Source organism: Bison bison, unplaced genomic scaffold, assembly GCF_000754665.1.
Source record: "Bison bison bison isolate TAMUID 2011002044 unplaced genomic scaffold, Bison_UMD1.0 scf7180017864500, whole genome shotgun sequence".
NCBI lineage: Eukaryota > Metazoa > Chordata > Mammalia > Artiodactyla > Bovidae > Bison > Bison bison.
The window spans coordinates 6,653,632-6,665,044 of record NW_011495059.1 but is presented as its reverse complement, the minus strand read 5'-3'; the positions used below and the strand labels follow the sequence as shown (position 1 = coordinate 6,665,044).

At 50.1% G+C, this 11,413-nt stretch overlaps 1 protein-coding gene across 1 annotated transcript in view; it reads right to left on the bottom strand.

Annotated features, from left to right (window-relative positions):
- Positions 1-8,329, bottom strand: part of GHRH (growth hormone releasing hormone) — a 9,325-nt gene extending 996 nt beyond the window's left edge. The window contains exons 1-4 of the mRNA XM_010829190.1: positions 8,266-8,329; positions 3,945-4,045; positions 3,573-3,677; positions 1,219-1,338 (exon numbers count right to left, since the gene is read on the bottom strand). Coding sequence (XP_010827492.1) covers positions 1,219-1,338; positions 3,573-3,677; positions 3,945-4,024 — 305 coding nt within the window. The 5' untranslated portion in view covers positions 4,025-4,045; positions 8,266-8,329. The remainder of the gene's footprint in view (positions 1-1,218; positions 1,339-3,572; positions 3,678-3,944; positions 4,046-8,265) is intronic.
- Positions 8,330-11,413: the final 3,084 nt, after the last annotated feature.

Sequence of the window (11,413 nt, the reverse complement as noted above, 5' to 3'; positions counted from 1 at the left end):
CATTCTTAGGATGTGGCCCTCCTTGGGGCCACTCTACCCCACTGGGGCCTGGTGGGAGCCCTGAAGCAGGTGAATAGTGACCTAATCCCAGCATGAGAGGCACGGGGCTGGGGCGGTGTGGAGGGGGGAGGCATTACTCTCTAGGGACATTTATTTAAAAAAAGAATTCTATCCTCCAGGACCTTGGTGGTCATTGGAGCAAATCTGCTCCCTTCACAGAGGTGGGAACGGGGAAGATGACTTGCTGTGTGCAAGCAGACCTGGGGCTCAGGTGTCCATCCCGCCTCCGGGGTTGGTTCTCACCTCTGCTACACTCTGCCTATCCGCCTGCTGCGGCTTGCATCTCCCCAGGACAATACTTGGCCAGATCTCTGAGCTCTTGGTGTCTAATCAGGCTGGGAAGAAGGCGAGGGGGCACACGGAGAACTCTGCTGGGAACTGGATTTGCTTAATAGTTTGGGCTGGAGGTGTCTGGCAGAGTCACGCTGGGGCATGGTTGTGCTCACAGTTCAAAAATCGGGCTCTAAAATACAGCACAGTTTCTGCAAACAGTCGTGTCATTTTGAAGAAATGGAGTTCGTGTGAAGGGCTCTGGGGAAGAAAGGCAGGTCTTGGGCCTGCCTAGTCCCTGACTTGGGGCTAGCTACTTCTTCTTCTTTGCCTCAGTTTTCCTCCTCTGTAAAATGGGAAAACTCACTCCTGATCTTCCCTGACTCCTACTAGGATTGTGAGGGTCAGGGAGCTGGGGAGCGACTGTCATTCCCATCTCTCCCTCTCACAAGCGCTACTCACAGTCCTCTACCCAAGGGTGTTGGGAGGGGCTGGTCTCCCTTTGATTTTACAGTTTGATGAACTTGGCAAGGGATCCAGGGCATGCATCTCAGACTAGGAGCATCAGAGTCCCCTGGGACTCTTGTTCAAATTCAGATTCCTGGGTCCTATCCCCAGGACTCATGAGTGAGGGACATTTCTGGACACAGACACTGAGGCTGGCCTCTGGCTCCACTGGAGATACAGGAGTGGATGAGAGCCAGTCTCCATCACACATGTCCCCCCTTCTTCCGGTTCTTGATGTATGGAAGAACGGACCTCGTTCCCAGTTTTCTTGGAGAGGAGGAGAGTCCTTTTCCTGGCTACCCTTGGGGACAGAAGCCTCTGAGGTCCCTCAATACACACTTGTGCACACCTTCACACTTGTGCACACACACATATTCCCACCTGCGCTCCTGCAGCAGGCTCACCAAGGTGCTCTCCAGTGCCATCTGCTGTTGGTCTGTCCACACGCCGTCCACCTGACGGCCAAGCCGTACCTTTGCTCCTTGCTCCTGGTTTCTCTCTCTGTTTGATTAGAAAAAGAGGAACAACAGAAGTTGCTGTTTGAGTAGGAAGTGGAGGAGGCCTAGGAAAGTTCAGGGCAAAGGGAGCAGAGCGGGGGTGCATCCCTCGGCCTATTGCGATATCTGGCATAGACTCTTGCACCCAGCTGAATTAGACTCAGCAGCGTTTAAGAAGGCAGTGTGTATAGGAGTGAAGACTATAGGCTGTGAAGTACACATTTGCAAAATATCTTCCCACAGATGACTTATTCAGCACAAAGGAGAAGATGTTAACAGAGGAGAAACCTGGCAGCCGTCGTGTTACACAAGTGATCAAAGTTACCATCACCAATGGGTTCCAATGGGTTACAAGTGATCACCAATGCGACAACTGGACAACACGCGCCTCCCGGCAGGATGCACCAAGAAGGACGCATTACCTCTGTTGCATAATGTGAATCTATTCATGAGGAAGCACCCGGCAAGCCCAATATGAGGGACATTCTATGAAGAACTGCCCTTTACTAATAAAAAATGTCTGTGTCATAAAGACTGAGGAACTGATCCAGACTAAAAGAAACTAAATGCCACCTGGGGCTGGACTGAGTCCTGGATGAGGAAGATCAGTAATTGTTACAGGGACTTCCCTGGTGGTCCAGTGGCTAAGAATCCACCTTGCAATGTAGGCGACATGAGCTCAATCCCTGATGGGGGAACTAAGATCCTACATGCCGCAGAGCAACTGAGCCCAAGCACCACAGTTCCTAAGCCCATGTGCCACAGCCAGAGAGTCCACGCGGCACAATGGAAGAGCCTGCGTGCTACAACTAAGACCTCACACAGCCAAAAATATTTTAAAATTTTTATAAAGGATATTTTGGGACAACTAGTGAAATTTAAATATGGACTCTAAGTGATAATTATACTGTGATTATATAAGAGAGTATCCTTTGATTAGCTATTAGAGGAGACACAAAAGAACTTAAGGATAAAGCGTCATGATGACTATAATTCACTCTTAAATGGTTCAGCAAAACAATAATACTCATAATCATACCTGAGTTTGTGTACATATGTCTAGACCTGTATCTACCCATATATATATATATATAGAGAGAGAGAGAGAGAGAGAGAGAATGGAGAAGGCAATGGCACCCCACTCCAGTACTCTTGCCTGGAAAATCCCACGGACAGAGGAGCCTGGTAGGCTGCAGTCCATGGGGTCGCTGGGAGTCGGACACGACTGAGCGACTTCACTTTCACTTTTACTTTCATGCACTGGAGAAGGAAATGGCAACCCACTCCAGTGTTCTTGCTGGAGAATCCCAGGGACGGGGGAGCCTGGTGGGCTGCAGTCTATGGGGTCACACAGAGTCGGACACGACTGAAGCGACTTAGCAGCAGCAGAGAGAGAGAGAGAGAAAGAGAGAAAGAGAATGTGTGTGTGTGTGTATACATGCTCAGTCATGTCTGATTCTGCAACCCCATGGACTGTAGCCTGCCAGGCTCCTCTGTCCATGGGATTCTCCAGGCAAGAATAATGGAGTCGGTTGCCATTTCCTCCGCCAGGGAATCTTCCTGACCCAGGGATGGAACCTGCATCTTCTGCATTGCAGGCAGATTCTTTACCACTGAGTCATCAGGGAAGCCCCAGATATGGAGTAAGCAAATATAGTAAAAAAATATTAGGAATTGTTGACTCTTAGAGCAGGGCATGTTAAAGCCCTTTGTACTATTTCTGCAACTTCTCTGTAAGTTTGGAATTTTTTCAAAATGAAAATTAAAACATGTTTAGGCAGTCAGGCTGATCGGATGCTAATTTTGCCACTCATTGCTGTGTGTCCTTTAGAAGCTATTAATGTAACTTCTGTGTGATGGGGGTAAGAGGACATCCTTTGTAAAGTTGTTGGAAACAGCACATAAGAACCTGAGCATAATGGCTGACACTGCCAAGGGTTTGCTATGCACTGTGCCAGGTTGTATATTGATGAACCTGTGCAAAGTCTTTTTTTCTGGTAGAGTCAGTCAAGTGGTGACTGCTGTCAGTGTTACTACTGGAGCCCAACTCAGGGACAAGCATCTATGCTCAATGATCACTTATCAGTTAAGGGTTAAGACAAGGTTTGACACTGGAGCCCTTCTGCCCTGGCAAGTCCAGAAGTGACAGCTACTGTGCAAGCGAAGACACCAGACTTGGTTCCTCCAAATCATGATGAACCGAGGGTGCAGGGAGAAGTCACGAGAACGCTGGCTCACCCCTGCTGCCTGTTCATGATATCCTGGAGTAGCTTGCGGGCAGACAGCTGGCCCAGAACCTTCCGGTAGCTGTTAGTGAAGATGGCATCTGCGTACCGTGGAATCCTAGTAGAAGGAGTCAGAGGTCAAAGGGTGGGGTGGGAGGCCCAGGGGACTGTGCTCACTTGGTCTCTGTGAGGTCTTTCTGTCGCCTCTTGCCCTGCTCGTCCCCAGAGAGGGCTGGAACCAGGGCTGGGTGGTGACCTCTCTGGGGCTCAGTCTGCCACCCTCCCAGAGATGAGCAAGGGAGGCTGCCTGAGGACCCAGCTGGGGACCAGCTCGAGTCTGCATCCTCAAAGGGCCTCTCTTGCTTCTCTTCTCAGAACTGCTTACCTGAGAGGCTGGGAAGGCAGGGAACCGTGGGAGCCGCTGCTGAGGGTGAGGGTCACGAGGAAGAACACCCAGAGCAGCATCCTTCACCCCTGTGCTGGTACCTGGGAAATGACAGACAGGAAGAAAAGGTCAGGCATAGCCATAGACACTGAGATGCCCTCTGCTAGCTCTGGCCCTCGGCCTGGTCCGTGAGAGCTATGATCCTTGTCTTTTGGAAGCTGGGGGGTAGGGAAGACAGAGCAGGCTCGAAGTCTGACACACCTGGGTTCAAGTTCTGCCTCTGCCAGTCACAAACTCTGGCCTCATTTTCTCCATCTGTAAAATGGTCATGATAAGGCTATGCCGCTGACCTCACAGGGTTGAACATACAATGAAAGACAATGGGGAAACTACCGCTTCCTACAGGGCATTCTACGTGGGACTCAGGCCTCAGCAAGGAATAATATAATAATGTGTGCTAAATCGCTTCAGTTGCGTCCGACACTTTGCGACCCACCAGGCTCCTCTGTCCGTGGGGATTCTTCAGGCGAGAAGACTGGAGTGGGGGAGGAGCAAACAGCTTCTCACGTTTGCCTAAGTCCTCCCCTGCCCAGTGTGGCACTGACAGCGTTGAGTGGGGCTGACAGCTCAGGCTCTGAGTCAGAAAAACCCAAGTTCACATCCAGGCTTGGTCATCACTAGCTGTGCATCCCAGGACTAGGGGCTTCTCCTTTCCAGACCTCAGTTTCTCTATCCACAAAATGGACTCGATAACTGGACCTACTGCCTAGGGTCGTGTGAGCATGAACTGAGATGAGGCGGCTGACGTGAGTGGTTGGCACAGGGGGTATTCTTCACGCACCTCTGCTCTGAGGACCTGTTCAGAGGGCAGGCTGTCTTGTTTTGTGTGGAGTTGGAGGGAAGGGAGAATGGCTGTGCCTCTTGCTCCAGAAGTTTAGATTTTGTCTAAGAGTTTTAGCCCTGGAAGAGACCAGGGACCTGGGGAGCCCGGTGGCAGAACCATCTCATAGATCATGTAATTATTCTTAATGGGGGCCTGCTGACACCATTCTCAGCAATTAGGAAGAATAGTCTACGGGGGACAGAGCCGCCTCTGCTAGGGCCATGCTCTGCTATCAACCCAGACTGCGGGGTGGAAACCGCTGGGCTCAGGGAGACTCAGTCACCTCAGGGTCAGGACTTCCCATCTCCCAGAGGCACCCCCCTGTCAGCCGGATGTCCCCTCTAGGGGCATACAGACCCCTCCAGATGCTTGGCCAGCCCTGGAAAGGGCAAGAGACAACTCACGGCCCACCATCTCCCTGAGTGTCTCCATTTCCGGCAGGTCCTGCTCAGAAGGGATTTCCGGCAGGTGGGGCAGCCCAGGAGGAATCCACTTCCATCCCTGGGCTCACTTCTCCTCTTAGGGTATCACCCTCCGTCTCCCAGACACTGGGATCTGGACTAAACCCTGGAGGCCTTGAGATCCCAGGAAGCATCCCTGCGGACTGTTCACTGCTGCCTGAGACCCTTGCACCCCCAGAGCTGAAGGGAGCGAGCAGCCATCCAGATCTCAAACGCGAGCCCCCTCTTTGATGTGGGCCCCTCCATCCCCCTCCCCTCAACAGCCTATGGTCCAGCTTCAGCTCAAACACTGTGAGTGACAGGGAGCTCACTACCTCCAAGCCAGTGTGTCCTACTTCCAGGCAGCTTTTCCTGTTTGGAAGCTTTTGCCATTGTGTCAAGTCCAAGTCCCCTTATCCTGCAAATATTTGTTAAGCTTTTACCACTCTGGTAAGGATCGGGGCTAGAGAAAAGATGAGACCGTGGCCTCGCCTTTGACATCCACCAGCTGTGCCTCCCAGACCTTCTGTACCTTTAACCACACGATGAGCCCTTTAGATGCGTTTTGCACCTGATTTAGACCTTGGCTCCCCAGACCAAGGATCTTTAGCTTTCTGTCCTCATCACACATTATCACACCCATCTCTCTTTTCTAGACCTGCTCCTCTGCTGGAGTCTCCTAAACAGGGAGATCTTTGGGGGCAAAGGGGTCTCCTTGACATGACCACTACTTTTTCTGTCTCCCAGCTGCAGTCTGGGCTTTCTTGCCTTCTTTCCAGCTGCTCTTTCAATGACCTGAGCACATCCAAGCTCGCAATCACCTCTCTCACCTCTCAGAAGCCCTTGGCATTCCACTCCCTCCAGGGCAAAGCCCAAACCCCTGTTTTTGGCCTAAGTGCCATCTCAGCCTCTCCAACGCTTACCCCTTCTCCCAGGGATTCCCAGCCCCTTGGGCCCCCCTGTCCCTCACAGCCCACCCTCACACTCGCCCTGGGGAGCAGGTATCACGAGCTCTAGTTTTAGACAGCCAACGAAATGAACCCAGAGAGAAGGGCTTTTTTTCCATGGTCCTCCATCAAATTAGTCGCAGAGTGGGCACTTTAGAATGGGCCTCCCGCTCTGCGCGGCAGCCTCTTTGATACAGTCCCCTATTCACAGGGCTCCCTATTCATGGTGGTGCTCCAGAATTCATCCCCTGCACATGGAAAGCAGTTCTGAGAAGACCGAAAGCGTTTGCTCTTTGTTACTGAGTCTCTGGGGAGGAGACAAGGGGGACAGACAGGAACACCTGCTTGGCTGGCCTGTCCCTGTGCACAGCAGGGGTTTGGGGAGCTGAAAATAACCTGAGATTGGCAGACTTTGGGAGTCAAGTCACAGGAAAGCCAGTAACCCCAGATCATTCAGAGGGAGGCTGGGCAACCTCATAATCTGGTCAACCAAGAAGCACAACATTCGCCCAAAACCACGTACCCCAGGGATGGATCAAAACACCATTGTAACTTCTGACCAGTGATAAGCTACTCCACGGGGTTACAAAATCCCATTGGACAAAGAGGGAAAACAACAAGAATCATCCAGTTGCTGGTATGATGAGGATAGATTGTGCCGCTAGGAATAAAAAAGTGGTCGTGGCAGACAGCTTCCACAGGGCGAGTCTAAGAAACTAGAATTCACTGAATTAAATCAAGCATGAGTCCAAGAACACCATCAACACCTCCTGGATGGTTCTGAAGGCATTTTAGGATTTATCGGCTGTCATTATGTGTATCAGTTAGCTCTCCACCATGCTTACAACCTAATTCCGTGATTAGATATATTTGAGGTCGTCTGGACTCAGGATAAATGGGCACTTAATCTACATTAGTTGTCACATTTTGCCAGACTTCATGCCAGGAATGCTCCAAGAATTCTGCAGACAAACTTTCAGTTAACAACAGAGGTAAGGTCTCAAGTACAAATCCAGCAAGGCCACTTTTGAACTTCTGGAAAAAAAACAAACAATCTTTTACCTCTTTTAAATCTTCTGCTATGTAATTTAAGAACCCTAAAGCAATGATGTCCTGATTCACTTTATAAACTGTTTCACCGCTAGTGTTCCAAGTCAAAGGAGATCTAAGTTATTCATGAAGAAGCATCTTGAATGGTCATTCAAAAGAACACCTCACCTTCTTCCAGAAAGGGTTCGAGGCGGCTTGTGATAAAAGATACAAATACTTTAGGATCATTGAATGCTGGGTTGAGAGACAAATGGGGGGTAATGGAGTACTCCAAGGGCAGATAATCGTGTCTAAAACCTAAAGTAAGGCGCACAGCTACAATTGCACAAGAAAGCAAAATATTATCAATTTCCAGGCAATTACGTTGAATCGGTTCTGAGTGATCAGTGCAAGGTACTGATTTGCACAGCCACTTGGAAAGTGTCAGTCGCTCAGTCGCGTCCAACTCTGTACAACCCCATGGACTGTAGCCCCCAGACTCCTCTGTCCATGGGGTTTTTCAGGTGAGAATACTGTAGTGGGTAGCCATTCCCTTCTCCAGGAGATCTTGCTGATCCAGGGATCAAACCTGGGTCTCCGACATTGCAGGCAGATTCTTTACCATCTGAGCCACCAGGGAAGCTGTAGTCCATGGCAGAATCCCGTGCTTGACAGGAGAATCTTGCCAGGTGATGCATTTGTCCTGGAAGCCCACCTGGCACACCCTTGAAAAAGCACGGAGACCTCATCTGCCCCTGACAGCCCACCTGGCACCTGTCTGCTGCTACTACCCCATGGACTGAGGTTCAAGCATTCAAGACAACCTCAAAATGGTACCCACCGTTCAAAGCATATTCCCGAGCCCCTAACAAGGGGCCTCAAATGTACTCACCAGTCCAGGGGCAGAGAGGATGGCAGTGGGCCTCTTGAACGTGGGGCCTCTGAGTTGGTGAGCAGCTCAATGTTCTCACTCCCATCCAGTCCAGCCCCCAGGGCCACCCCCCCGCCCCTTGCCCGCTCACCTCCAAGGTGGCAGGTCTTCCTCTGCAGTGAGAGGTCGCTCCAGCTCCACGGGCCTCGGCGTCTGCTCCAGCGGCTGCGTGGCGCTCCCACCAATTATACCTTTATTTGCCTGGGCGTTGTTAGCGTCAGAGGGTCAATTACTCACAAGTCCGCCAAAGGATCATTTTTAGCATCACACTGACAAAACCTAATAGGGGAGAGAGGTTTTGCCCCTTGCAAATGAAGATTCATATCAAACTTTATCTTGGAGAGAAAGGACAGAGCGAGAAGTTATAACATTATTCCCAGAGGAAGCGTCTAATACTGCTCATCTAATAACTGGAGTACTCCTAACAGTGAGACAGCCAAGGGTTCATTTACTCTCTGAAATTAAATGAGCCTTTTAAAAAGTTCACATAATCTTGTTTTGTCCGTGTGCAACTTTATTTCACTTGACGACAGTCAACTTTACGGACGAAAGTGTTTTTTTCTCCCCTTAGTGAGGAGAGTTGTTTGCCATTTCCCTTGTCGCCCAATTATCAAAATGATCCTCTATTTGGCCTAACCTCTTGTGGTCACAGGCCGGTGTAGGCAGCTGGCCTGGGGAGCATCGTTGTCTTGTGTCGAGGTGGCCAAAGTCGATAGCTGCCTCAGAGGGGTATGGAGTGAGAGGCAAGGAATGAGAAGTCTTAGGAGAATTGTACTTTCGGATTTCTCTAGCCTAATGCTAAAGAATCCTCAAGAATGGCATGAAAGTGTGGGAGGCAGAAGCCGTGCTTTCCCACACGGCTGTTGTCGAGCAGGGGAAATAGCTCTGAGCTAAGCGTCCAGACGCCTGCTGCCCTCCTGTGTCCATCCATCACTGCCTCGGTGACCCTCTGTAGGTTACTGGTACCCTCCAGGCCTCAGTTTCTTTACCATCAATTTCCTACTCCCATCCACAGAGAAACAGCAAAGGACAGTAGTTTTCAAGATTTTAAAAGAATTTGAAACCTAGATCTTTCTTTGGAAATCTAGGGAAGTGCAGTATCTGAATCAGACTTTTTCAAACAGGGCTGGTCTGGTTGAAGAGCAGGGAGTGGAGACTGCCTTTTAGGATACAGTTCTGCAGTTCACAGCTAGAATCTGTCATTTCTTTCTTAATTAGTTAATTGGCTATGTCCAGTCTTAATTGTGTCATGCGGGATCTTTCGTTGCAGCACACAGATTCTCTAGTTGTGGCATGCAGGGTTAGATGCTCAGTGGCATATGGAATCCTAATTCTCTGACCAGGGATCGGACCCACGTCCCCTGCATTGCAAGCGATTCTTAACCACTGGACCACCGGGGAAGTGCCAGAGCCAGTAGTTTCTGAAGGAACCTCCTAGCAGTGATACTTTATGATCCTGCTTCTTAGCTTGCACTGAACCAAGTTCTTGGCACAGACCAAACACGGGGTGTTCCCCAGAGAGGCAGGCACTGAGGGACAGGTCTCCTTGCAGGCCTGGACACAAAGCAGTCAGGTCAGGCCAGATCCCCAGGGAGTAAGGATGAACTGATGGGTCACAGCAGCCGGAGGCAGATGGAGGAGGCGGGAGCCTCTGGGGCAATGGGAGCTCATACAGTCAGGAGGTTATCTCAGCAAACACGAGGTGGGTACCATGGAGAGCTGGGCACCATGGAGAGCTGGGCACCCTGAACGGTCACCAGACCAGTGTGCAGATATAGGACACACAGAGTCGGCTGAAGAAACCATGGGGATCGAATTCAACCTCGGCTGAAGCTCTGTGACAGGGGTTGTGCTAAAGACTTTGTGCCTGATCTCAGTTTCCTCAACTGTAAAATGGGAACGATGAGGCTCAACTCGTGAGGTTGTGGGGTGAGGATTACACGTGATAGTGGATAAGATACAGGCCTGGAATACAATAAACCTCATAAATGAGCTCTTACCACTGCTATTTTTATTGCTGTTATAAACGAGGAAACAGGCACAGAGAGGGTGCCCACTTTCCAGGCATCACACAGCAGGGCAGTGGCAGAGCCAAGACTCAAATATTTCTGACTTGCAAATTCATCGATCCATGACAAGCTAATATTCCATAGTCCACAAATTCTTTATTTAAGAGATCTTTTATTTATGTATATATTGAGAGACCCTTGGACTGCAAGGAGATCAAACCAGTCAATCCTAAAGGAAATCAGTCCTGAATATTTATTGGAAGGACTGATGCTGAAACTCCAATACTTTGGCCACCTGATGTGAAGAACTGACTCATTGGAAAAGACCCTGCTGCTGCTAAGTCGCTTCAGTCGTGTCCGACTCTGTGCGACCCCATAGACGGCAGCCCACCAGGCTCCCCCGTCCCTGGGATTCTCCAGGCAAGAACACTGGAGTGGGTTGCCATTTCCTTCTCCAATGCATGAAAGTGAAAAGTGAAAGGGAAGTGGCTCAGGTGTCCAACTCTTAGCGACCTCATGGACTGCAACCCACCAGGCTCCTCCATCCATGGGATTTTCCAGGCAAGAGTACTGGAGTGGGGTGCCATTGCCTTCTCCAACCCTGATACTGGGAAAGGTTGAAACTAGGAGGAGAAAGGGATGGTAGAGGATAAGATAGATTGGATGGCATCACCGACTTGATAGACATGAGTTTGAGCAAGCTCCAGGAGTTGGTGATGGACAGGGAAGCCTGGCATGCTGCAGCCCATGGGGTTGCAAAGAGTCAAACAGGACTGAGTGACTGAACTGACTGATTTATTTATTCAGCTGCTCTGGGTCTTAGTTGTGGCATGTGGGATCTAGTTCCCTGACCAGGGATCGAACCTGGGCCCCCTGCATTGGGAATGTGGAGTCTTAGCCTCTGGACCATCAGGGAAGTCCCCATAGACCACCAATTCTTGTTCTCCTGCCCCCCCTTTTTTTTCAAAGAGCCTTAACTGCTTTATTGAAGTACAATTCACGTACCACACAAGTCACTTGTTTGAAGTCTACAGTTCAATGTTTTCATAAGTTTATTCAGTTGGGCCACCATCACCTCAGGCAAGTAGACCTAGAAATGGACACACCACTACATGTTCCAAGAATTGAGAAAAGGGAGAAGTCACAGTAAAGCTGGGAGAGCATTGGACAGGAGCAGAGAGAAGCGTAAAGTGGGAGCAGGTGTTTGGGGCACAGATGGATTTGGATTTG